Below are 27886 nucleotides of genomic sequence, written 5' to 3'. Positions count from 1 at the left end.
GGCATGGAGAGGTGGCACCATGGACGCAACTTCGTCTGAGCATTTGCCAAAAAAATATCTGTAAAATAATGCAAGGGAGGCAACATTCCTTCTTACTTGCAGGGGAGGTAGTTTATATGTAATGGCAGGGTTGTTAATGATTCTAACAGCGTTATTCTAAATTTTGTCTAGTTGTCTTAATGCAACCTCTCCACAACCATTCCACAAGGGTGAGCAATATTCAAGCTGAGAGTGCACACGACTCTTATAAATTATAGCTAACTGCTCATCGGCGAAGAAGTTACGGACTCTGTACAATAATCCAAGTTTCTTTGAGGCGGTTTTAGCAAGTGATCTGACATGAGAGGTCCAGCTGAGGGCACTGTTAAGTGAGACACCAAGAATTTCAATACTTTTGGAGATGGGAATATTAGTAGCACTGAAGGTAATGTACGAATCTGGCAATATCTGTCTATTAGGAAACTATATATTTAGTTTTACTAACATTAAAAGAGACAAGGTTGTTTTGTCCCCATTCACTGATTGTAGATAGATCTTGATTTATGGAGATGGCTGTACTGAGTTGAGAGGTAGAGATATTAGACTTTGTAAATGGATGTCTGATTGTGAATGAACTATGTAGTGTTGAGTCATCTGCATATGAGTGAATGGGATGGTGACAGATAAGAGATCATTAATATGAACCAGAAATAGGGTTGGCACCAGAACTGACCCCTGTGGCACGCCGGCGTTAATTGAGTGGAAATTGGAATATACATCATCTACTTTTACTCTTATTTTCCTGTCACTATGATATGAAGAAATCAAAGGAACAAAAGACGTTAGTCCAAAGCAAGGGAGTTTGGACAGCAGGGAACGGTGCCATACTCTGTCGAAAGCTTTATATTTAGAGGTCACAGGGCAACCCCAAATTTGACCTTGCCCTGCGTGACCTTGACATTTGACCTGTTATTTTAAAAAGCGAAATGTTCCCTCTTTAGATGACCTTCAGTTCGTTCACCAAGTTTGGTTAAAATCGGATAGAAACTGTTCGAGGTATCTCATGTCCGGAACGATTCTTACATCATCATCATCATCATCATCATCATCATCATCATCCAGACCCCCTTTCCCACCCCAAGGTAGTGAGAGGTAGGGTCCAGAAAGAAAAAAAAAACAGGAAAAAGTTAGACACTACCCAACGTTCGCCCAGTTCAAAGAGCATTTTCCACTTAAGTTCCCTTTCTCTTTCACTAAAACACTATCTTTGTATAAGAGAAACGAAGATGTGCTGTATGACTGGACTGAACACATCTATAAATTGTTTCTTTGGCACCATCATGTTACACACTGACTCTGGCTGTCCTTGTGCTGCCTGCCATCATATTTCCTGTACCCTCTTATTAGCCAGTTCATAACTCAGTGCCGTTTCATATGCTGATGCTAATGTTACGTCTCTTTCATCTACGTCTTTTACGAGGGAAAGTAGGGACAAGAGGGAGAGAGAGAGAGAGAGAGAGAGAGAGAGAGAGAGAGAGAGAGAGAGAGAGAGAGAGAGAGAGAGAGAGCATAAAGTATGGAGTAGGTGGAAAAATAAAAAGAAAAGAAAAAAGAAAAAGCAAATATAGACAATGAGGTGGGATGAACTGGGGTACTGTGAGAAAAAGAGTGTTGATGTGTCATTAGCGCGGAGTTTATCGCTGGAGGTGAACAAAAATGCCTTCTACAGTATAATGGAGTCAGACAAGATAAAATGCTGCCTACTTGTCACTGCCTGTAATTTGGTAGCTTTGGGTAAGTTTGGGTGATCCTGGTCTGGGGCTGTTTTGAGCACTTTTGGACATGTTTGGGTAACTTCCTAAAAGCGTTAGCATTCACAACAACACGGTGGCTATCCTGTCATCACAACGTTAATTTTGTTATTTCTTTTGCCTTCCCTGGCTATCCTTAGGTACGTATTACTCTCTTTTATGTAGTTATATATTTCTTTACTTACTCTGAGCACTCATACAATGGTTGATACAGTTTCACACGTTTTAGGAGCTACAGAAGGGCCGGAAGCTGTGGTTACGGAAATGTTGAGTTCTCTTCTGGATGATAAGAGTTGCATTATTCAGCTAAGACGGGGTTTTATAATGCTCACCTAACTCTGGTAATCTTTCTGTAGGCGGTAATTTTGGAAGCTGTGGAGATAAGGCAGCAGCACCTTGGTTTGGGTGGTTTGTTAAGTTGTCAAGGATGTGGAATAACCACTTTTCTCAGCATACCTTGATTTTACGGTGCTGTGAATTACTCAGATGGAAGAGTTATAGGTTTATTGGTCCCCTATCATGGTAACTTTTGCAGTAATTATGCCAGCATATCGAAACCACCAAGCCGCCTAGTTATATTAGTGCAATCATATGAAGGCTTCGTTCTTCATTACCACTTTCATGGAGAAGTGAAGTTTACATTCACCACTTTTAGCAAAAAGATGCATTTACATTATAAAATCATTGCAGTTTTAAATACTGTACATCATTATTTACTGTGTGCGTCCTTATCAGTAGTTAGTAGGGATATTTGTAATACAGATGTTCTGGTACTCCCCCCAAATTAAGGTAATTTATCAGGCATTACATGGTCTTTATTACATTAGAGGTTGAAGCTTCCAAATCTTTTTGGTATTTAGAGTAAAGTTAAGTATCCTGATGCTTCGGTATCAACTTTAAAATCCCTGTTATTTTTGTCTTCTTTTTTAAAGGATGAATTGGCATAAGAGTTGTTGTTATTGTTGTTTATTAGTCCCAGCCTGTTTGGCCAAACAGACCCATCAACACCAAGCAAGCGGCTATCCCTGCAGGGCCATCCCATGCAGAGAACCAGTATTTCCAGTCAGTAGACAGCACCTCACCACTGCACAACACAGGGAAGAGTATGGTGGTTTGGTTCCCAGATGGATGCTGCATTTGCATCTCTATCCAGTTAATAGGAGCATCACAGTAGGCTACACATGGCCCCATGATGTGCTATTATGGCTGATATTATTGTTTCTTTCAGAGTGGAGGTTTCATAAGATTACAAGATGGGAGTAACAGCCTATCTCCTGGTACTTTTGGCGGTGTTGGAGACAGGGAGATGTAAGAAGAATATAGAGGAGGAGGAGTATGGTGTCAAGTATGCCACTGACTGTGAAGGTGAGGATTTAAGAAGACCTTACAGCAATCAAATGGAATCTAAATAACTAAGTAGTTACACAGACTTGTTATACTTTTATGCAATAGCTGTGCATACCACTACTCATGGCCATGAGTCACTCAGCTGCTTCAAGTTTATTTAGAAATCAGATTGTTTATGCAAAACAGGTTTAAATTCAGTAAACCAAATTTGGGTTGAATTAGTTTGCAAGATTATGGGGTGGCCTTAGATCCTAGCATTAGGCATTTTCCTTATTGATTCTAACCAAATGAAGTGCAAATGACCCATATGTTGTTCTGAAATCTTCATTATAAATTTGGTACAGTTGGCGCTCATCATTTACAGGTTCAATACTGATGGCTTCAGCTGTTCACGGGCTTGTAGACCGTCTAATAATACAGTATACAGTGCTAGTGTAAGATGTATTTTGTGATGGTTTAGCAACCTGTGTTGTTAAATAATCTCAAAATGCACTTCAAACAAGTAGTTTTTAAAATCTGATGATGTTTGAAAAGCACTGCAAAGAGTTTTTAGGTAGTAACATAGATAAATTATGACCGGAGGGACTATTTTGAGGTGTCGAACATTATTTGTAAATTTCTTGATTCACAAGAGTTAACATTCCTTAACTTTGCATCTGTGGAGGGTCAAGTGTAGCAGTCTGTTGTGGTCATTTACTGTGCTGGTGGTGACTGTATGTTGTCTTGTAGTATGTAAATTGGTGGTGAAGGAGGTGAGTGAGAAGTTGGAGTCCCGAGATTCATCAGACGTCATAGAAACTGGGTACAGCATGGACGGCAAGAAGAAACAGACAAAATACAATAAGTCGTGAGTACTGCCACATTGCAACTGTAATATTGTGGAGGTTTTAAATGGGTTAGTCATGTTGTATTTTTATACCTACTGGTTTTGGTATGATTAGTTTTGTTGTATTTTCAAATGGACTGGATTTTGTAAAGTACAGTACATGCAGCTTTAGTTGTGATACAGGCTACAGTATTTTGTATTAATATAAGAAGGTAATTCCTTTAACTTAAATTGAGTAAGCTTCAGACTTGGTTGATTCCATTACCAATAACAGATGTCTTGCTAGCATTTTTTTTTTTTTTTTTAAATTCTCGTACTACATAATTCTGTCAGGGAACTGCGATTGGTGGAGACCCTAGAGGAGGTGTGTGAAGGAATGCTGGAATACCGCATCCACAAGGAACGCCCTGACTCCACACGCTGGGCAAAGAAGATGAGTCAGACCTTTGAAACACTACATGGCCTTGTGTGAGTCTTACAGTCCATAGTCTTGTTGCATAGTTATGATGTGAAAATGAGCCGTATTGGTTACTGGTATAATCCACCCTCCAATCAAACTACACTTAGTCATTGAGTGAGCTGAAAGAGGTTAGGGATCTTCACTGAAGAAGCAGCACGCAGCAGTTTTATTACGCATTGCTGGTAAGGGGTTGGCAATAGCCAACACCTACTTTCGTCATAAGATGATCCACCGGTATACATGGAGAGTAATGAGGAGGATGGATGGTGAACTTGTTGAACGAAAGGCAACGATAGACTACGTGTGTGTGGATGAGCGAATGAGAAGACAAGTGTTGGATGCAAGGGTGTGGAGAGGGTGGGGGAATGGAGTCTCGGACCATCACTTAGTGATGGCCAAGGTAGAGCTGCAAAGAAAGTGGTTGAGGAGGCAAAGGGGAAGACAGGAGGAAGCAGCTCCTGTGAGAAGAGTGGAGAAATTGCAAGATAGTGAGAAAAGGACAGAGTATAAGAGCATAGTGGAAGAAAGATTGGGAAGGTATGAGCTAGAGCAGAGGGAAGGGGTGGAAGACGTATGTAAGATATTCACGGAAGAGATAAGCGCAGCGTGTGAGGCGGTTTGTGGAGTGAGGAGGAGATGCAAGGGTGTGCAAGAGACAGCATGGTGGAATGATGAGGTGAAACGAGCTGTGGAACAAAAGAAGAAGGCATATGGTGAATGGTTGGCGAGTAGAGGTAGGGGAGAAGATGAGAGAGAGAAGAGAGAGGTATATGTGAGCAGGAGAAGGGAGGTTAAGAGACTGGTGAAGGAGAGTAAGAAGAAAGTGGATGAAGAGTTTGGGAGGAATCTGAGTGTGAAATGGAGGGAGAGTAAGAAATTGTTTTGGAAGGAGGTAAAGAAAGTAAGGCAGTGTGAAAGGGGAAATAGTAGGGGAGTGAAAGATAGGAATAATAGATTGTTGGTGGAGAAGAGAGAGAAATTGAGGAGATGGAAGGAGCACTATTTCCCCTTTCACACTGCCTTACTTTCTTTACCTCCTTCCAAAACAATTTCTTACTCTCCCTCCATTTCACACTCAGATTCCTCCCAAACTCTTCATCCACTTTCTTCTTACTCTCCTTCACCAGTCTCTTAACCTCCCTTCTCCTGCTCACATATACCTCTCTCTTCTCTCTCTCATCTTCTCCCCTACCTCTACTCGCCAACCATTCACCATATGCCTTCTTCTTTTGTTCCACCATTCTGAGGGTAGGAACGTGGAATGTGAGAGGAGTGAATGATGAAGTGAAAGAGAGAGAGATTGTCCAGGTGCTTGAGGATGCAAAAGTGGATATATGTGGATTGACTGAAACTAAATGGTAAGGTGAAAGGGTGAGAGAATGGGAATACGGTGTAGGTATATGTGCGGGAGTCAGTGAGAATGAGAGGGCAAGAGAGGGAGTATGTCTGATGATAAGCAAGAAGTGGAAGGAGAATATAAGAGAGTATGGAACAGTGGGTGCAAGGATTGTATGGGTGAGGATGAAAGTAGGTATACAAGCATGGGCGATTGTATGTGTGTATGCTCCAACCGAGGATCGGGTGGCAAGAGTGAAAGATGAGTTTTGGGCGAGAGTAGAAGCATGTATGGACAAGTTTGAGAGGAGTGAGAGAGTGCTGTTGATTGGAGACATGAATGGCAAAGTTGGGAATGTACGAGTGGATGGAGTGGTTGGTCAGTGGGGTGTGCCAGCTGAAGTAGATGGGAATGGTAGTGCTTTGGTGGACATCTGTGCTGGTAAGGGGTTGGCAATAGCCAACACCTACTTTCGTCATAAGATGATCCACCGGTATACATGGAGAGTAATGAGGAGGATGGATGGTGAACTTGTTGAACGGAAGGCAATGATAGACTACGTGTGTGTGGATGAGCGAATGAGAAGACAAGTGTTGGATGCAAGGGTGTGGAGAGGGTGGGGGAATGGAGTCTTGGACCATCACTTAGTGATGGCCAAGGTAGAGCTGCAAAGAAAGTGGTTGAGGAGATGAAGGGGAAGACAGGAGGAAGCAGCTCCTGTGAGAAGAGTGGAGAAATTGCAAGATAGTGAGAAAAGGACAGAGTATAAGAGCATGGTGGAAGAAAGATTGGGAAGGTATGAGCTAGAGCAGATGGAAGGGGTGGAAGACGTATGTAAGATATTCACGGAAGAGATAAGCGCAGCGTGTGAGGCGGTTTGTGGAGTGAGGAGGAGATGCAAGGGTGTGCAAGGGACAGCATGGTGGAATGATGAGGTGAAACGAGCTGTGGAACAAAAGAAGAAGGCATATGGTGAATGGTTGGCGAGTAGAGGTAGGGGAGAAGATGAGAGAGAGAAGAGAGAGGTATATGTGAGCAGGAGAAGGGAGGTTAAGAGACTGGTGAAGGAGAGTAAGAAGAAAGTGGATGAAGAGTTTGGGAGGAATCTGAGTGTGAAATGGAGGGAGAGTAAGAAATTGTTTTGGAAGGAGGTAAAGAAAGTAAGGCAGTGTGAAAGGGGAAATAGTAGGGGAGTGAAAGATAGGAATAATAGATTGTTGGTGGAGAAGAGAGAGAAATTGAGGAGATGGAAGGAGCACTTTGAGGATTTGTTGAATGTAGAGAGTGAGAGCAGTGTGAGTATAAGTGGTTGGGGAATGGCTGGGAGAAGAAGAGATGAGAGGAGGGAGGAAGAGATCAGTAGGTCGGAAGTAGTGGAAGCGATGAAGAAGATTAAGCTGGGAAAGGCCCCAGGAATTGATGGAGTGTGTGGTGAAATGCTTAGGTATGGGGGTGAGATTGTTGTGGAGTGGATATGGAAGTTGTGTTGATTGGCTTGGGAAGAGGGAAGGGTTCCAGAGGACTGGAAATCAGGTATAATTGTTCCTCTGTACAAAGGAAAAGGGGAGAGAGAAGTATGTGGTAACCATAGGGGTATTTGCCTTCTTAGTGTGACTGGTAAAATATATGGTAGAATACTCATTGATAGGGTTAGGCATATGACAGAGGAGCTAGTTGGAGAAGAACAAGGGGGATTTAGGAAGGGAAAAGGGTATGTAGATCAGATATTTGTTCTCAGATGTTTAGTGGAGAAGTATCTAGAGAAGGGAAGGAAAGTGTATACTGCCTTCATGGACTTGGAGAAAGCTTATGACAGAATAGATAGGCAAGGTATGTGGAAGGTATTAAGAATATATGGGGTGGAGGGGAAATTGTTGAGTGCTGTGAAGAGTATGTACGAGGGAGCTAGGGTTACGGTGCGAGTGGATGGTGAGCTGAGTGAGTTCTTTGATCTCAATGTGGGACTGAAACAGGGGTGTGTGATGTCTCCATGGCTGTTTAATATATATATGGATGGGGTTGTAAAGGAAGTGCAAGGTAGGGCAGTGGATGTGGGGGTGGCCCTAATGAATGAGGGTGAGATTTGGAAGCTTCCGGTGTTGCTGTTTGCTGATGATACAGTATTGTTGAGTGAAGATGAATGGGAGTTGCAAGGTTTGGTGAATGAATTTGGGACAGTGTGTAGGAGGAGGAAGCTGAAAGTTAATGTAAACAAAAGTAAAGTTATGGTGTTTGAGAGGAATGAAGTCACAGAGTGTGCAGTGAGGTTGGATGGTGAGGATATGGAGAATGTGAGTGCATTCAAGTACTTGGGTAGTGTGATGAGTAAGGATGGAACTTTGGGGGATGAAGTACGTGAAAGGGTACAGCAGGGAAGAAAGGTTGTTGGTACACTGAAAGCAGTGATGAGAAATAGGGAGGTGAGTATGGAAGTTAAGAAGGCACTTCATGATGGTATTGTGATCCCTACCGTGACGTATGGAAGCGAGGCGTGGACCTTGCAAGAGGGGAACAAGTCAAGAGTGAGAGCAGTGGAAATGAGTTACTTGAGAGGAGCATGTGGAGTGACGTGGAGGGACAGGTTGACGAATGAAGAAGTGAAGGAACGTTGTGGGGTAGATGTGGATGTGGTTGAAAAGATTAGGAGAAATACACTGAGGTGGTTTGGACATGTGGAGAGAATGGAGAATGAAAGACTGACTAAGAGGGTGTATGTAGGTGAGGTGGAGGGAGGGAGAGGGAGGGGTAGACCGAGGATGAGGTGGAGGGATGGAGTTGAGAGGTATATGAGGGAGGGGGGGGTGAGTTGGGGGGAGGGGAGTCAAATGGTGGGTGACAGAGTGACTTGGAGGCGTTTTGTCTGCGGCCACCCTTTGCGGGATTAGGGCGTCGGGCTATAGATAGATAGATAGAGAGTGAGAGCAGTGTGAGTATAAGTGGTTGGGGAATGGCTGGGAGAAGAAGAGATGAGAGGAGGGAGGAAGAGATCAGTAGGTCGGAAGTAGTGGAAGCGATGAAGAAGATTAAGCTGGGAAAGGCCCCAGGAAGTGATGGAGTGTGTGGTGAAATGCTTAGGTATGGGGGTGAGATTGTTGTGGAGTGGATATGGAAGTTGTGTAGATTGGCTTGGGAAGAGGGAAGGGTTCCAGAGGACTGGAAATCAGGTATAATTGTTCCTCTGTACAAAGGAAAAGGGGAGAGAGAAGTACAGTATGTGGTAACCATAGGGGTATTTGCCTTCTTAGTGTGACTGGTAAAATATATGGTAGAATACTCATTGATAGGGTTAGGCATATGACAGAGGAGCTAGTTGGAGAAGAACAAGGGGGATTTAGGAAGGGAAAAGGGTGTGTAGACCAGATATTTGTTCTAAGATGTTTAGTGGAGAAGCATCTAGAGAAGGGAAGGAAAGTGTATGCTGCCTTCATGGACTTGGAGAAAGCTTATGACAGAATAGATAGGCAAGGTATGTGGAAGGTATTAAGAATATATGGAGTGGAGGGGAAATTGTTGAGTGCTGTGAAGAGTATGTACGAGGGAGCTAGGGCTACGGTGCGAGTGGATGGTGAGCTGAGTGAGTTCTTTGATCTCAATGTGGGACTGAAACAGGGGTGTGTAATGTCTCCATGGCTGTTTAATATATATATGGATGGGGTTGTAAAGGAGATTCAAGGTAGGGCAGTGGATGTGGGGGTGGCCCTAATGAATGAGGGTGAGATTTGGAAGCTTCCGGTGTTGCTGTTTGCTGATGATACAGTATTGTTGAGTGAAGATGAATGGGTGTTGCAAGGTTTGGTGAATGAATTTGGGACAGTGTGTAGGAGGAGGAAGCTGAAAGTTAATGTAAACAAAAGTAAAGTTATGGTGTTTGAGAGGAATGAAGTCACAGAGTGTGCAGTGAGGTTGGATGGTGAGGATATGGAGAATGTGAGTGCATTCAAGTACTTGGGTAGTGTGATGAGTAAGGATGGAACTTTGGGGGATGAAGTAAATGAAAGGGTACAGCAGGGAAGGAAGGTTGTTGGTACACTGAAAGCAGTGATGAGAAATAGGGAGGTGAGTATGGAAGTTAAGAAGTCACTGCATGATGGTATTGTGATCCCTACCCTGACGTATGGAAGCGAGGCGTGGACCTTGCAAGAAGGGAACAAGTCAAGAGTGAGAGCAGTGGAAATGAGTTACTTGAGAGGAGCATGTGGAGTGACGTGGAGGGACAGGTTGACGAATGAAGAAGTGAAGGAACGTTGTGGGGTAGATGTGGATGTGGTTGAAAAGATTAGGAGAAATACACTGAGGTGGTTTGGACATGTGGAGAGGATGGAGAATGAAAGACTGACTAAGAGAGTGTATGTAGGTGAGGTGGAGGGAGGGAGAGGGAGGGGTAGACCGAGGATGAGGTGGAGGGATGGAGTTGAGAGGTATATGAGGGAGGGGGGGGTGAGTTGGGGGGAGGGGAGTCAAATGGTGGGTGACAGTGACTTGGAGGCGTTTTGTCTGCGGCCACCCTTTACGGGATTAGGGCGTCGGGCTATAGATAGATAGACTTAATAATGCAACAGAGATAATGATTTATTTACACCTTTCAGAAACAAAGGAGTGAAGGTGGAGCTGGGTATTCCAATGGAGCTGTGGGATGAACCATCAGCTGAGGTTGCTCATCTGAAGACACAGGTGAGGCCAGCTGGGAGGTGACCCAGGTTAGTGGGACATCTCTCTTAATCAGATAAAAGTCTGTTGGTGGCAGCAACAAGACAGACTGACACCTTAAGCCCAGAGAGAGTGAACTTAAACACATTACTCCATACTGCCCTGTCCTTCACCATTTGGTGGTCCTCTCTCCATCCCACATCACTCATTTATGTACTTTTCATTTCTGTCCTTCCACCTCATCATCAGTCTCCCTCTCTCCCTTTCTCCTTCTGCCTCACTCACATTTGATTGCTTAATCAATCTCTCACTCTCCAGCAACAATAGCAGCAAATTAAATTTGGTGTTTGTGTGTTGATGCTTTATTTTCTCTCAACTGTTAGTCTTGTATATTTGGTCTTCATTTTATTATGTTTGCATTGTACTGCATAGGTTGCCTTATATTGTAATCTTCCCCAGTGCGAGGGCTTCATTGAAGACCATGAGGAGGATATCGGATCCTGGTACTTTGGGGCTCGAGAATTAAACCTTCAGGAGGATTTGTGTGCTTCCATCCTGCGCGACAAGAAGTGTCTGTCTGAACCTTACGGGGAAGATGTCAAGAGTAAAGACGATGAAGAAGACAATGAGAAGAAGAAAGACGATAGTAAGAAGAGGAAAGGTGATAAAGGGAAGAGAAAAGAAAAGACAGAGTTATAACAGTTCTCCAAAGTTTAATCATCATCATCATCATCATCATTATTATCATCTTGACATTCTTAAAGAAAATTTTGATGTTTGCATAAGAGCATATAAGTAATGAGACATAATAATAATACTGCACTGTGGAGACAGCATCCAAATTAAATACCAAGAAAAGGGGTAGAGGAAATAGGATAGGAGGAAAGATAAAGCAGAATGATAACACATGTCTGTAATGTAAGAATAAGAAGAATTTGGTGTTTTTACATGAATTTAGTAAGTTAGAAATCTTCCCTACCCTTTTAAATTGCATTTATTGTGCAGACAGTCCAAGTTAGGTCAAAATTTCTATATTTATTTACAGCAAGCTTAATTTCAACAACTGCTTATAATTCCCAACAGTTTCCATCAACCAAGAGGAAGTAATTACAGTAAGTGGATTTTCGGTTTAGCTCTCAGTCCATCGAAACCATTAACTGTACCATGTCCAACCTCAGTATTGAGATTCCTTAAATCAAAATATAGCATCATTATAATTTATTCTATTTTTTGTAATCTCTGCCATTCGAACTGCTTACTGCACTGTGAAATCCATACCATAAAGAGTAAGGCATAACCATAACAACACAGTGCAGGTAGGAAAGGGAAGTAAAGGAAAAAAAAAAATCATAATACTGTATATACCATACACACACAGATGGTGTACTGGTATTTTTTTCTCTGTGCTGTTGCCAAGTAATTTTATACACTTTAGGATTGGTGAACTGGAAGGGTTAGATACGGTCTTTGTTAACATCTTCTCTACTATGGTCCCTCACAGGGTGAATATAATCATTTAGAGGTAGTGAGAGTAAAGCCTAAAATTCACCATGGTAGTGGAGGGGTTCATCCAGCAAGTATTTAAAGGCACAGTCAACAAAAAAGTATCATCACTTACCGTACTGATTTCATGAAACTGGAGTATTGTAGTATTTTTTTATTTTTTATAGTCTAGTAATTCTCAATACAGTAACAAAAAATTCATGCTGATGCCACACTGTTTTATATACAGTATAGTGATGTGGGTCTACTGGAATGAAATACAGTACACTTAGTTTGACTATTTTAAACCATGTAGTTAGCTGATAATACCCATTTTATTTAATTGTCACTACCTCATGATTTTTTTCATCTTTGAGGGATGTCATACAGTGAATAGGTTAATGGAGGTTATTTTCAACACTTAGAAAGGCCACTGCAAAGCTGAATAAAATCATCTTGAGGTGACAAGAATGAAATAAAAAGACATTGACATACTGAAGGGACTATATACAGTACAATACAACATTTCAGATCTCTTTTTCTTGTGATTCAAAGAGTAAAGTACAGTGAGACTAATGATGCTTTTTTGCTGACTAATACTGGTATGCTGGAAAGAGAGCATAGACCTAAAGGAACTGGATTAGAATGGCGAGTTTGGCCATATTCCTTTAATCATAGTGTGTAATTTCAGGTCACAGTTTCATTTTTTAAGTCTGGTTCTTTGGGGGATGAAAGTTCTTTTTATAGTGTATGCATTCTCTCTTACTTTTATGGGCAGTTTGATACTCTCATAACTTAATACTCCCTCATTTATATTTTTACTCAGTGGCTAGTATAAGTTTTATTAGTTTTATAAATTTACTCTTACAGTAATTTAAAAACAGGTGGGTGCTCAATGGGATTTCCATGGTACGGTACTTTAATCTGCATATTACGTAACTGTTTCATTTCACTGGGTTTCTGTCATCCTAAATTAAATCTCTTGGCAGTAATGAAAACAGGATTAATAGGTCATCATTGTATGTGAGGGATTCAGCTTGCAAATACATCTGCAGCTTTAATTATAGTGCCAGATTTCTGTTCAATGAATTTTTAGACATGTTGAAATCCCAAATTACAATGTTAGTATGCACTGTAGAATCATTGTATATATGTATACCATTCTCATGCAGTGTGGCAATACCTGTGTAGTGTCATGCAGTGTGGCAGTGCCTGTGTATTGTCAGTGGTGTTTTTGTGTCACAACAGTGAGAGGTAGTACACAGTATTTTGGAACTGCAGTAACCATCCAGCTGTAAATTCGTACATTACATTGTTTTAGAACTGCAGCACCCATACGAAATGAATTACATGTACAGTAGAACCTCTTTGGTCTGGACCCCTTTAATCCGGATTTCTGTTAATCCGGACAAAATTTAAAAATAATAAGCTCCAAAAATATGTTGAAAGTAATTCTAAAGTAATTTTCAGTATCAGCGCAGAAAGCGATCGTCATTCATTTAGTCTCGGATCACGCTAGGTCGCAACATGGGCGCCTGTTTAAACACACGCTAGCATTCGTTCCATCAACTAGTTCACCAACCATTTATATTTTTATGCTGTGTTTCAAAAGTTAATCCTCCTTACAATGCCCCTTAATGCAAGTGTAGCTTCTGTAATGAATAAAGGTGTTAAAAGGAGGAGTTTGCTTACACAAAAATGGGTCAGAATATTCTGCAGTGTTTAGTGATTACTGTAGGTTATTTTTTGTACTTAAATGTGCTTTACTTGTACATCAAACATTAGCTTCTTGCCCATATGGGTGTTATCAATATGCCAAAGATGACAATGTATTTTTTGCCTACATAAGTTTTATTTTTATTCCAAATATTACAGTTAATTAATTAATTATTTTTTTTGCCTACATAAGTTTTATTTTTAATCCAAATATTACAGTTAATTAATTAATTTATTTTTTTGCCAACACGGGCCTTAGTCACTTACTACAATGTAAAATGTAGGCTAGTTTCTTGTCATGCCCTTACCTGTAAATTACGCAATACAAAACTATTGTACATGATTAGTTTTGTTATTTTAGTATCCTTTTATCTTTTGCAGTTACGTAGGGTTGACATATGCCACATATGTTAATAATTAACAAACATACCATATGTAGATAGAGCTTGGTATGAACTGGAGATTACCCTGATAGTCCGGACAATCTGCTAATTCGGACAACCCTTCCCCCCATATAGTCCAAATGAGAGAGATTCTACTGTATTTTGATGTGTAAATCTTGAGTAGCATTCAATTTCCACCCCTTTTGAAATAATGGGATATTGGGTTAAGATGAGAGTGATCATTTGATATATTAATACCAGAAATGGTATTCAGAGTGAAGCATTCTATATTTCCACTTTCTGTGTCGCCACTGCTGATATCCTTGCTTGAAATATACGAGTGCTTGCACTGCACTTTCTCCTTAGCACCATAGTAACATTTTATGGTTTGCTCAAGTGTTGACAGTTTTTCCTTTGTGGTGGTGGTTTTCAGTATGTCCAAATGTGTGTGTTTTTTTAAATACAGTATGTGGATTTCTTTACATCAGCCACTCCATGTAAACAGTGGGATTTTGTGATGGATAATATATATATTTTTTCCCTGGCTGAGTTTATGAAATTTTTTATTGTTTATTTGGTGCAGGAGTCCAGTGTGTGCTGAAAAGTTAATCCAGACTACTATACGAGTATATTACATGACAACTCAGTGATGACAGCAGCTACTGTGTGTGTGAAGGGAAGAAACAGGAGATATGTTGCACTGTTTTATTAAAAGGGTAAGACTAGGCTATGTTCGTTTGTAATGTATGGTAAGCGTTGTGCATTGATACAGGTCACCCAACAGTTACTCCAAACATTACACCCAAGTCTCACAGCACAACACCAAGACACATTCACTTCTGTAGCAGATTCATAAGTTCAGAATATGCAAAGCAGTTCACTAGAAATAAGATTGTTGTGCAATTGCTGTGTATTTTCTTAAAATAGGAGTGTGAGATTTTCCAGAGCTGTGAAAAAATAACGAGCTGATGCACTTGTATTTGCATAGAGCAGTGCTACACATTCACTGTGATACAGTCCCCAGAGAGTAAAGTTGTAATTTTTGTATTGAATGCTCTTACTCCTGTTTATGTTCTTAGTGATGGTGGGGAATTAGCATACTGGAAGGCCCTAACTGAACCTTTAACATTTAAGTGTGTGTTACATGACTCACTGTGGATGCTGATGTGACTCATAAGGATTTTCTGCTTAGATCCATTATATATCAGAAAGTTTTGTTCTGTAGTGAAATAGGTAAGAAAAATATAACTATGCATTATTATTAGATTGGAGGGTTCACTTTATATATACATTTTTTTTTTTTTCTACCACCAGGTAATTTTATTCAGCACAGAGGAGACCTTTTGCTGTGGTGAGGATATTGAAGACTAAATCAAATCTCTCTAGTATAAAAAGCCCTATGTAAAATCAAATCATCTGGTTGTAAATTAGTAAAAAGAGGGCACTGTATAAAAATTGTCATTGTACTGAAGGGTTTAAAAATGAGCAGGAGTGTCTCAGTAAGTTTTTATATGGCATTCATTTAAATAGTTACATATTTTTAATGCACTGTTTACATTGAATAGTTGGTTAAGTTTGCCATGGTTTTTAGAGTATTCATCCCTCCAGTTTGAGATGACTCTCGTAAGATGGTGGACGTTATCAGGAGATAGAAAGAAAGCAGATTTGGTTGTAATGAGTGAATTAATGAAAACTATTTCTAACACATTTGACATACAGTTTTTTTCCTATTTTGACTGAGATTGTCTAGGGATGAATGTAGTAGTAGTAGTAGCCCCAGGTTCATTTGAAACATGAACCCAGTGGACTTCAGGCATAAGCTGATCTACTGTGCACCATCTTCCTAATAGAGGATAGGGAAGTAATTGAGGGACATTTGTATAACCAAGCAGCTGAGCAACCTGTTCATATCAGTGTCACCACATGACGACATCCCCCTCCAGCAACTATCTGGGGATAGCAAGAGTAAGACAGAGAGATTTCACTATGTTGAAGGGATTAAGTTTAAAGTGAGTGTAGGTTGTGGTAAGGCAGTTTATAAGCACCGGATAAGTACAGTACACACAGTTAAGGCATTATTTGTATATGTGTGCATTTTATGGTGAGTAGGGAGATGTTTGTATTAATAAATATAATTTTAAGTTTAAAATTATGAACCTGTTTTTGCCAGAGTGGTTTACTTCATTCCCTTCTGATTTTCCTTGGTGGCATGGTTGGTTGAGGTCTGGGGTTCGAAGGGAGCATGTGAGTCAAATCCAAGTGGTGACAAGAAGTTTATCCATTCTTCAGATGCTTTCAGAAACGTAAAAATTAGACAGTAAATAACACACCACTAGAACCACACCTGATGGTGTCTCATGCATTGCGGGAATGGCTCAACCTTTTGGTGTGGGTGTGGATGTGGCAATGGAAGTAGGAGTTGAATAAATAAACCAGGATAGACATTGATAACACTGACCAACCATCCCATTAACACAAGAGTTCACCCAGCAAAGTGGAGTAGGAGTGTTATGTGTGAACCATCCAGTATAGTAGTCTCAAACAGCTTCAGTGATCTTGACTTTGGTCGCCTAGCATTAGACCCGCCATTGCCCCAAGCTCTCCAGGACCCCTAAATGGAAAATAAGGGATGATTACCTACTGAATAATCTGATACTGGAGAAGGGAGTGGGGAGAATTCATCTGTAGCTTCTTTCTCCTCATTCATGCCCAAGATGTTAAAAAAGCCAACATAGCCAATTCCCAGATGTAAATAAGACATGTTTTCACTGTAACTGCAAGAAATGAAGCTTAGCAAATTAACCACTGTCCTAGTTGGAACTTGATTGTGGGCCCAGGCGGTGTGAGTATCATGTAGGTCACTGAGCCAAGAGAAGTACTGTAACCTATATGCTTGCCAGTTTAGCAGGCTTTTGTACACTCCATGATACAGGAAAAGAAACAGCAGAGTTTAGCCTTGTCTCTTGATCTTATTTCATATTATTTCTTAATTACAAATGGAATGCCATCTTAGGGCATGTAAATTTCATCCCTGAAGGAAATCAAAGAACAATCTCTGAAGCCTTCTGTTCCATTTGACAGATGATAAACTAGTTTATTATGATGATGATAGTGTACTGTAAAAATGGTTATAAGGTTTTTTAACAGCAAGTATTGTTATGCAGCTGCAGCCATAAGCAGAATGGATGGTGTAAGTAATAGACATTTATTTATTTATTTATCTGAGGAAAAAAATGGTAGCAGTCGTGAGATGCAAAATGTGTAAATTAATAAAGGGAATAAAGTGAGATGGCACTGAAATTTTCAAAGAATACTCATGAATTGGGTGCCAAAGGAAGTCAAGCTAAGGGTAAAGTTGGGTGAGGCAGACCATAATTATGTGGTATGAAAGAAGAGGTTGGAGCTTCACAATGGTGAGAGGGAAGGAGGAGCAAAAAAGCAGTGTGTGAGAGAGGTATGTAAGGAAGAAGTTATACGAAGGCAGGTGTGAAGGAAAATGGAGGATGAGAGACTGACTAGAAGAGTGTATGTGAGTGAGTTGGAGAGGGAGAAAGAGGATAATGTGGAGGGATGGGGTGGAGTGATATATGAATGAGGGTCAAGTTGGAGGGAGAACATCCTGATGGCAGAGAACATGGTCACATGGAGGTGATTTGTTCATGTCCTCTCTCTCTCTCTCTCTCTCTCTCTGTGAAAATGTTATGTAAAGTAAAAAGCTGTCAAGGGTGTATGTCACTTTCCCAGACCTAGCCCAGGGCACCTACATTCTGAGGAAATCAAGTTTTTTTTCTTTTTTTTTTTTCTTTATTTTTACGTTTCTTTCTCTTCTTCCAGTCCTCCTTCCCAATATATTTGATGTAAGATACTCAGCAAAATAATATCGTCATTTACATATCAAGTTTCTAATATTAATATCCAGCTATTATGATTACCTATATTTTGTATATTTCTGCTGCTCCAATTACCGTTACAGTACTTTTTTCAGTACTCACCATTTCGCAGCAACAATAAAACCCATGCCGCCCAGAGTAGCCCCGGATTTAAAGTTACCCAGAGGCGACATTAAATCACCAGGTAACGCTCTGCCATTGATTCCCTTTATCCCCGGCCATTTAAATGGCCCGCGTCCGGCCCTTTAAACTGACCGCCTCTACGGAGGAGTAAAGCGCGGGAAGAAGAGTAAATACTTGTGCATCTTCCTTTTGTTCCTCCTTTATTTTCTCAATTTTACTGTGGACTTAAGTGTTTTATTGACGTGCCGAGGAGCAGAGATATAGGTGAGTGTCTTTGCTACCTGTCTGTGAACCCTGGAAAATTTTAGTTTGCTAAAAGTAAGGTTTAATTAGTGTGGAAGTGATGAAGTTCAAGGACAGGGTGATGCGGTATTGTGGCTTGGGGTTAGGAGGATCGCAGTCTTGCTTATTTCTTTTGTATTTCTTTCGTAACTGGTTTTTGTGGATTCTAGTGCCCAGGGTAGTAAGATCAGTGTCTTCGTCGACATTGCAGTTGGCTGAAATTAGGTTTATGGTGGGTGGAAGTGGTGGAGCTGAGGAGAGGGTGGAGTAGCTGCGTGGTTTGGGGGTGGAAGAAGTTGCCTTGCTTATTTCTTCAGTATTTTCTGTTTCTTTGGCCTTTTTTGATTCTGGTAGCCCATATGTGTAGATCAGCATCATGGTAATAAATAGAACAGCATTTTGGTTTGGAACATTAAGCTGTAAGACTGCTATGAGTGGATGTTTTATGATTCAAGGGAGTTGGGTTGTCACTTTGCATAATTTTCTCCCAATTATTTTAACACTGATTTTTAAATCTTTAGAAAATTGTTAATAATTTGTACATAGTGTGATAGATAACTAGAAGGGTAGAATTTTGGAGATCATCATTTTTGGTGATTGTCGTTGCGTAGGAAACGAGGAATTCTGTCTTGGGGCACCACCATGCATACCTGTGTAAACCCATGTGGTAAATATTTAGTTTCAGCCCACCCCAAATTTATCAAGATTTATTTTGAGATGAATGTAAAAATATACCACCTCTGTAGAATAAAAAGCTATACCCAGACTAAATAAAACTGTCTCCTGGCAGCATGAATTTAATATAATTTTTGACATTGTGGAAGGAGTATTAGAAGCTGGTGTTAGTCCATAGCAGGTAGAAGGACTCATGGTATATAGTCATCTGTTATTAGCTACTGGTAGTGTATAATTTATTGTATACAGTAGCAAAATTTTGTGGTATAGCAAGTGTTGGACAATTTGTGGGTGCTAGGCAGTTGAATTATTTACCTTCAAATTTTTAACACCATCATTTAGGGGGAAGTAAAAGTTTGGATGATGATGTAGCCTACTTTACAGATTTTTTTGTATTCTGAAAAGAGTGGACATCAGTTACTGAGAACATGATGCTTCGACCACAAGACCTGTCCGACTATGAGCTCGTCCGCCAGCAGAACATCAAGAAGCGGGAGGAAATGGTGGGCCCATGATAGTATTTTTTTTTTTTTTTTTTAGTTTCTTTTTTTTTGGGGGGGGGTGGATCATGCAGCTTTTGGAGCCATATTTTACTTGTATCCCTCTCTTAATGAAAAACTAGTTACTCTTCCTTTTTCTTTAATGCTGCCAGTTTTTTTTTATACCTTTTTTCAGTTAGTACCCATCATTTGTTGTTGAAATTAGTAGGAGAGACAAAAATTTGATAATGACAGTTTATTTGATTGTGCTTTTAACTCCTTCAGTTCAGTGACATACATAACCATATTGTCTCTTTACAGTAAATCTAAGAAACTAAACCCCAGACATTTTTGCAGTACAATGTTCAGCTTATATTTTGCCAAAGAGGTAAATGAAGCAAGGTTTAACATTTTGTGTGAAATTTATCTAGTAAGCTGTGTAAAATTGTCAACAGGCAGGAAGAATAAAATTAAAATAAACATCATGGGACTTAAGGGGTTAACTTCCATTCCTTGCTTTCATTGACTTAATTTATTGTTATTATTACTATTTTTATTATTGTTATTTATTTATTTATTATTATTATTATTATTATTACAGTATTATATTACATTTATCTTACAGATGACAGCATTGATGAAAGACTTCCAGGAATTCAAAGCAATGGTCAAGCCTCCCAAGCCATCGCCACCACCCTCACACCCCCCCTCCCCAGCATCACGAACCCCCAAGCTGAAGTCTTTTAGATCTAATTCCCCAATCCCCAGACGTAACACAAGGCAGTCCAACAGGTTCTCACCGTACCAGCACTTGCCACCAAGGACCAGGTATAGTTCTTTCACCTTAACTTGGCTCATATTTTCATCCTTGTGTGGCTTATTTTATGAAGGTTATTAGCAGAGTAAGTTAATGCTACAGATCTACATCCTTTCTGTGGTACAGTACTTCTTCACAACTAGCACCACCATCTAGTTTTAATCTCCTGTTACAGCTCAATATTCATAATGGAAAGATACCAAATTTCAGCCAAGTTTAAGTGAAGAAGGTATAGTACTGGTTAACTGCATTTATTCATGGTACAGTTATTTAAGTTACCATTACCAGTCTTGAATGTACAGTAAGCCCTCTTCATATGTTGTTTTTTTCATAACTAACTATTATTTGCACTAAGAATGCAATAGTTGGCGGGAAAATTGTGCATTAAAATTCCATTCTTACCTGTTAAGGTGATTTGCTAATTTCCCTCATTTTATTGTACCACTTGTAAGGAGAAGTTGTAATATTTTGGAACATCTCTGTGTCATATAATGGGACATGAAGTGTCGGGAAGTATGTTTTTGTTATGATTATTAATTAAAACTGCTTGTAATACTGGGAATTAGATTTCTTTGGGTACTAGATAGGTGGCTACAGTCATCTCTCATAAGAAGGAAACATTCAGCCACTAGTACATAGAGTCAGGTTCAGGCTGTGACTCTAACAGTGTTACAGATCATTAAAATGAACATTTCAAATTTTTTTTATTTCCCAGCAGGTTGAAGAATTTCAGATTTCTTTTTTCCCAGCAGGTTGGAGAAGCTGTTAAAAAGTAATTATAATAGCTGGTTTTGGCACTTTGTTTAACTTCCAGTCCATAAAAAAATTTCAGCTGTATCAAAATCAAACCTTAGTACTGTATAGGGATTCTTTAAAGCAGTATCATATCTAACCTTTGTATGGGGATTCATTAAAAGGACATTTGGTTTTAGGTATGTACTGTACTGTAAATATATGATGGTTTCTGACCCAAATGTCCCCCCAGGTCTCGCGCTAATAGCAGAGGATCGTCAGCCATGTCACGGGCAGATTGGGAGGATCTGATAAAGGAAGATGATGAACACCCATATTGGCTGCCCATAGATGACGACGATGAGGCAGAACCACGGCCACTCTATGTCAGGTTCAGGTTCATGAAGCCAATTCAGAGTGATAGTGAAGACGATGAGGAGGAGGGTATCAAATGTTTTGTTGAGGTTAGTACAGGAATTCCACTTCTAACACTAGGTTGCTTAGAGACCTATTATTCTGGCCAGCTGAATTATGTTATGCAGTAAATAATTGTCCTGTTCTTTGGTTTAACTTTTCTCCATTGATGTATAATAGTAGATACACTGGTATTTAGTACTGGTAGAAGCCAGTTCCACATTAACTTACCCCCTTCAGGGTGTGCGGACCTAAGGTTAGATTTGTAGGCACCAGATTTTGCTTTCAGGTATGTTTATTAGTAGATTCCCAGCCTCCCTCCCCCCCCTTTGGGGTATTACTTGATAAAAAACTTCCAGTTACATCTTGGGGTATGAATCAATGCACTTGGTAGGTTTGTCATTCCAGCAGGAGCATTCTGACTTCTGGACCATCAGGTGCCAATTTCATAAGTTTTTGAAACATTTGAAGCCAATGAGTTTCACATAGGATTCAGGAGGTTAGAATCATGAGTGAATGAGAGTGTGGCTCATTTAATTGGGCATGCCATTGATAATTCGCCCTCAGCTTTTTCTTTTTAATAATAACTTTCTGGACCCTACCCCACCCCATCCTTGTGTGGGAAAAGAGGTCAAGATGATGATGACAAAACCATATTTTGCAGGATATGGATGTCAAGAGGATGAGACCAGCTTCCATTTACTGTGAAAATTACAGTCAGTCATATTCCTCCCCATCCTCGTATACTCCCCCCTCCCCTGTGAAGCGAGAAGGGGGCCAGGCAGGAGCAGGGAGAAGGAGCCAAGGCAACCACACTACATATGACCCCAATGTTGATGTTCTCATGCCAGAAGACATCACAACAACGGACCTCAGGAACATTGCTCAGCGCAGTAGTGGGAAGGTGTACAATGCAAACATCGGGACTACATGCCATCAGTGCAGGTGGGGACAGAGCATAGTCATAGAGTGTGACCTCAGGCATCAGGGACTGAGTAGGGAGGCTGCCAGAGATCAAGCAGCATGGAGGTCCACCATTAGGTGACCAAAGTCTGTGCATACAAGCATGTTGGAACCTTTATAAACAGTACAAAATTAAGTGATATCCAAGACTTTTTTTATAATAACTTTTGTTTTCAAGTTCATGTTAGTTACAGAAAACCACCTATTAACCTTTTCATTATCGTTGTCACCTTTGAGTACTTTATTCAGGCTCTGGTTTCTTCCTCTCCCACAAAAATAGGATGTTGGGTTGCAATAGAAAGGCAATGTCAGCTTGCAGTTTACCAGATTCACATTTTCAGATAAGCTTTGGGCAAGAGCAACAAGATGTTTGTTTTACCCAGTGCTGAATAATATCTGGAAGTACTAATAATTAATCAGTGAAATATGACAAGATTATAAGGATTAAGATGGATAGTTCTTACTGAAGGGATTAATTCTTCCTTCATGCCATCCAACAGGCAGAAGACACTTGATATGAAGACAGTGTGCCGGTCTGGGGAGTGTGTAGGGGTACGAGGGATGTTCTGTGGTCCCTGCCTCAAGAACAGATATGGAGAGGACGTCAAGGATGCACTGCTTAATCCAGTTAGTATTGTCCTTGCTTCTTGTGTATTGTTTATCGGATACTTCTTAGCTCGATGTCTTTTTGCCTGTTATTCTTGTGGTCCATCGTTTTTTTCTTCACTGTGGTAGTTTGTTGCCACGAATCATATCCAGATTTGAGGTGTTACATTTAAACATCAAGATTCCTGCTCCATTTTGAGATCCTCCTAGCAGGATACTTTGTCTTTACATAGTTGCAACCCTTTAAGTCAACTAAAATAAACTACAGTAGCCTAGTCTTGAGCCCCAACACTTCAGTGGGAGTACAGCAATGTGGGATTGGCTGTTTTCATTATTCATGTTTGTATTTGTGCTTCTGGGTGCATCAGTGATATGTGAATAAGTGTCTGACCCATTTCATTGGGTGTGCTGTTGTTCATCCTTTTTTGTGCTGTATATTTCCATGTTTTATGGACCCCTAACTCACCCTATCCTTAGGTGGGAAGCAGGTCAGGATGATGAAGATAATAATGACGATGATGATGATGATGACGATGACAACGTCAGTACCTCTACCTCACCTTATCCTTAGATGGGATAAAAAGGTCAAGATGATGATGATAATGAGGGTATGTTTTTTATTACAGAAGTGGATGTGCCCACCTTGTCGTGGTCTGTGTAACTGCTCCGTCTGCCGCAAGAAGAGCGGGAAAAGTGCCACCGGGATCCTCATTAACATTGCCATTGCCCGTGGCTTCAGCAATGTTAAGGACTACTTGGAGAGCCTCATTAAATAGGCAGTAATTTAGCCTGTTCAAGATTAGATTTACATTTGGAGATAACTTGCACGCTTCCACATCTTCTCAGGCTCCCTCTCTCAACCTTCATTACCCGTAACTCTAGTTCATTCCAGATTAGAATTATTGTTACGTGATGGATTGGAGTGGGGGAGTATTGGCAGGTGTGAAAGAGTGCAAGTCTTACTAACTGTAATTCTAATGCAGAGTGGACTATAGGTCAGTTGCCCAGTGGTCTAGTGGTTAGAATACCCTAGTTGGAGTGATGACCAACAGCTAGGATCCCCAGGAGGTGACCAGAGGCTTTCTGATTATATAATGCCACCAAGGAATGTAAGTTGGTCATCTACCTTAAAATGGACAACTGTGGTAATGTAGCTTCAGGCCGCTACACCGAGTTATTTCATTTAGAGTATTTCATTTATTTCATTCATTAGATTATTTCATTAGAATTTGATGACTGGCACTGACAGATGGTAAAATGTAAGCAGAAATTTATTTATCAAGCAAGGCTATATTATTTTTATGATTAGTAGAGTAAACCATCTTTACATTGAAGCTCCATTTACCAAATTTTGGCCTAACACAGTCTGTTCGAGCCAACCAAACAGTCTCCTAATGTATCAAGATATAGGTTTTTGACATACAAATGCAAGCAACCAACTGACTGACTGACCAGGGATGTTAGTCCAGGTCTGTTTGGAATTGTTTTAACACTTCCAGTGTCACTCATCCACTTATAGTTGATTTTATGTTCATATTGTACTTTAATTTATTATTGTGTTGATTTAAACTTTTCAGTGATTTATAATATATATTAATATGTATGTATGTATACAACATTTAGTTCTGTAGTACTGTAGAACCCACAGAAATTAGAACACAATTCATGAACCCGTACAGTACTGTGCTGTATCTAACAAACCTGGATTTGTACAGTTAGATGACTGTTGAGCATTGGACTTAATAGACGTATGGATATAATGCCCCCTATTCCTTTCATGAGGTTCATTAGAGCATTTGGTTGCCAAAGAATTTCAAAACATCATGGCTGGAGATGGGAATTATCATTTAGTTACCAGGTTTAATAGTGGCATTGTCTTGTGATTTCTGTGTGGCACTACAGTAATGAAACAATTTAGTGTGTTTTACATACAATTTTACTAATTAATATATAGGGATACTCTTGAAGAGAATAGCTACTCATTATAATACAGTATATGTAATGTAGAAAGATGCATTCGTGATTTAATGCTTAGAGGGAGACTAAGGTGATTTATACATGTGGACAAAACAGAGGATGAAAATTGGGTGATTGATCCACTGTAGCAGTATGCATGTGATGGGTAGAGCACCAAGAGGTAGACCTAAGAAGACATAGGATGAGGTCCTACAAAATTACCCAAAGATTAATAGATTGAACAGAGATGTAGTCAGGGATCATGTATACAGCATGGATAGCAACCATCAGGTGAACAAGATGGACATCATCCAGTGTATGTAAAGCCCTTCAAAATGAAATGCGAGATGCAGCAATCACCCCACCCTGTGTAAATACTGGAGGTTTGGGGGTTAGGATGTGAAAAATGTAGACAGTGCATTTACTTCATGAAAATATTGTATAGTATATAAAATTCTGTAATTTTCTGAGTGATTGGAATAGTGATTTATACAAAGAAATTATATTTACCAATTGCATTTGATGCCAAGTACTGCAGTAGATTGAGTTTGTAGCCGTATATTTATGTACAGTATTAACTCTTCTAAGATGCTTTGACTTACTTTGTGAAGATGGTTTGTACATTGATAAAGTGTGATATTATGTAAGATATATAATAAATATACAGTTTCTGTGTAACTTTTTCGTAGGATATAGTTTGTTTATAGTTTGTGTACATTTGTAATATTTGTACTGTATTTTATTTTGTCAGCTGGAGAGAGTGGATTTTGAAATATCCAGCAACTCTTTTGTGATGGTTAGATGAAGCTTTTTGAGTCATATCAAAGGTAGTTTCATATTTAAACGACTAGCTGTTTTAGCCTGGGGACGTATATATTTTGAATATTGTTACCTTCAAAAGATGTTATTCAGCATAGGAGAGACTTTTCATATATTCAAGGAGTTGGAGATTGCTTCTACTAGCCCCTATCACTATGAGAAGTATTAAGTGGAAATAAAATCTGGTGGTAGCTTGGTTGAAATGAAAAGTACGTCATAGAATTGAAAGGTTTAAACAAGAATTGCTTAGTCATAGCAATGGTATTGATTTTATGTTCATTGTGTACAGCTGGGGATATATTGATTCACTTCAGTACAATAACTTACAAGACTGAACAATGATTTTCAAAATACTAATGCAGTCTTCAGAGTCAAGTAAGCTTCTCAGAATACAACACGCCCTCATATTATGATGGTGCATTTGAAAAAATCCATCGCATATTGATTTGTTGTATATCAGGTCAGTTACACTATAACACGGGTTCACTGGAGACTCACTTTTGGCCAAGGGTCACCCTTCCAATAGAGTCTAAAAACAAGTTTCCAACTCACATAAATTGGTTGTTTTTTTATTTCACTTCCATGCACTGTTTTTGCTGCTAACCATAAAAAAAAAGAAAGAAAAAGGCCAAAATCAAGTTTCCAGCTCACCTAAATTAGAACAGGGTAGATCTTTCACTTCAGTGCACTTCACTTGTTGCTTGAATTCGAACACCCTGCTATTGTTCCATCACTGACACTAACACACCCAATAGTATAATGATTGTACATTGACTGGTGAATCATCGTACTGGATCATAATCATCGTACAGTATAAGCGTATTCTGAATACTGTATATAGAAAAAAATTGTCAAAACTTTTTCATCATTGTATAAGCAGTTCATTGCATATCAGTTCATCATATCATGAGGGTCTGCTGTATTGTGTAACATAACATCCCATAAAAATTATACCATGTTACCTCTTCAGGAATCCCAATATTGGGGTAAGCCATGGTACAGCCAATGTTTTCTAAGGACTGGAAGCTGAACAAGTGCCAAACTAGCTGATTACCCCCCAACAGTTGCTGGAAGCTATTAGGAAAAAATTTGAGATGTTTGATAAGTGTTAGAACATTGTGAGAGTCAGCCTGGACCTTGACTATGTATGGTCACTCAGTTGAGATTCACGAGTGACTACTTAAGGCTGTGTGTTCACTGCTTAAGAGTGATGACTGTGACTAGTTACCAAGTGTGTAGCCTCATTTCACTCATGATAGTATCTCCCAGGGTTGATAGTCACCATTCATCCACCAGAGTTGTTTTGTACACATAATAATGAAGAGTATGATAATATCCTTTGATATGAATCCACTTTTTGTCTGCATGTCCAGTATCTCTTCATGACAGTGTCAATATGATTCTAATAAATGTCATGCATCCTTTACTGTGTGTTTTTTAATAATATTGGAATATTTTTACTAGGGAGGTAACGGAAACAGGGTGAGAGGAAGGAGGAAAGCAAAGGAAGGGGAGAGAAGGAAAGTAAGAGAAGCTAAAAGAGAGAGGAGGAATCAAGGGAGAAAGGTACAGGAGAGAAGGGAAGGTAAAGAGGGAGAGAGAAGGGAAGGTTAAGAGGGAGAGAGAAGGAATAAAGAGGAGGGACAAAGAAAAGACAAGGAGGGAACAGGAGACTAAGAGGATAGAGGAAGCAGGTGAAAATGGGAAAAGGAGTAAGCAGAGGACAAGGTGAGGGAAAGAGAGAAGGGAGGAAATAATGGAGAGGGAGAATAGGGAGGAGAAAGTCTAGAAGTGAAGGGAGTGAATAAGAACTAAGGGGAGAAGGGTTTTTGCCGCCAGAATGACGTAAATTCCTTTTGTCTGTCTGTGTTCTACATTCATCTGCCTCTGTGTGTTTCTCTAGCCATATTGATCAGTTTAATTGGCTGTCAGTCTGTTTGTCTGTCTGTCTGTCTATCTATCTATCTACCTATCTATATCCAACTTTGTATCTACTTACCTGTCTGTATATCTATCTGTTTGTATGTATCAGTGTGTGTGTGTATGTGTGTGTGTGTGTGTGTGTGTGTGTGTGTGTGTGCGTGTGTGTGTGAAAGTTTGTATATGTATGTACATGTTTGTGTGTATGTAGGGTGAGACTGAC

The 27886-nt window shown here is 39.9% G+C and overlaps 2 protein-coding genes across 2 annotated transcripts; both read left to right on the top strand.

The window, feature by feature from the left end:
- The first annotated feature begins 3043 nt into the window (after positions 1 to 3043).
- Positions 3044 to 11145, top strand: CNPYb (FGF signaling regulator protein canopy b). Its single transcript, XM_080275888.1, has 5 exons — positions 3044 to 3155; positions 3867 to 3984; positions 4297 to 4431; positions 10346 to 10430; positions 10866 to 11145. The coding sequence occupies exons 1-5, from the start codon at positions 3044 to 3046 to the stop codon at positions 11103 to 11105; spliced, it is 690 nt and encodes a 229-aa protein (XP_080132014.1). The 3' UTR covers positions 11106 to 11145.
- An 8240-nt stretch (positions 11146 to 19385) lies between these two features.
- LOC145404421 (uncharacterized) lies at positions 19386 to 23744 on the top strand. Its single transcript, XM_080275939.1, has 6 exons — positions 19386 to 19460; positions 20062 to 20264; positions 21239 to 21449; positions 22064 to 22344; positions 22863 to 22989; positions 23595 to 23744. The coding sequence occupies exons 1-6, from the start codon at positions 19386 to 19388 to the stop codon at positions 23742 to 23744; spliced, it is 1047 nt and encodes a 348-aa protein (XP_080132065.1).
- The last annotated feature ends 4142 nt before the right edge of the window (positions 23745 to 27886 follow it).

This window comes from Coenobita brevimanus, chromosome 63 (assembly GCF_032717465.1).
Source record: "Coenobita brevimanus isolate Jiangsu-jjx chromosome 63, ASM3271746v2, whole genome shotgun sequence".
In the NCBI taxonomy this organism is placed as follows: domain Eukaryota; kingdom Metazoa; phylum Arthropoda; class Malacostraca; order Decapoda; family Coenobitidae; genus Coenobita; species Coenobita brevimanus.
This window is presented reverse-complemented; position numbering and strand designations above follow the sequence as displayed.

What these genes read in the sequence shown, in the direction of transcription:
- LOC145404421 (XM_080275939.1), top strand. Translation starts at nt 19,386, where the DNA reads ATGATGCTTCGACCACAAGACCTGTCCGACTATGAGCTCGTCCGCCAG. An exon ending in TCAAGAAGCGGGAGGAAATG is followed by an intron (nt 19,461 to 20,061) that starts GTGGGCCCATGA and finishes TTTATCTTACAG; the next exon opens with ATGACAGCATTGATGAAAGA. An exon ending in ACTACATGCCATCAGTGCAG is followed by an intron (nt 22,345 to 22,862) that starts GTGGGGACAGAG and finishes GCCATCCAACAG; the next exon opens with GCAGAAGACACTTGATATGA.
- CNPYb (XM_080275888.1), top strand. Translation starts at nt 3,044, where the DNA reads ATGGGAGTAACAGCCTATCTCCTGGTACTTTTGGCGGTGTTGGAGACA. An exon ending in GTATGCCACTGACTGTGAAG is followed by an intron (nt 3,156 to 3,866) that starts GTGAGGATTTAA and finishes GTTGTCTTGTAG; the next exon opens with TATGTAAATTGGTGGTGAAG. An exon ending in TTGCTCATCTGAAGACACAG is followed by an intron (nt 10,431 to 10,865) that starts GTGAGGCCAGCT and finishes AATCTTCCCCAG; the next exon opens with TGCGAGGGCTTCATTGAAGA.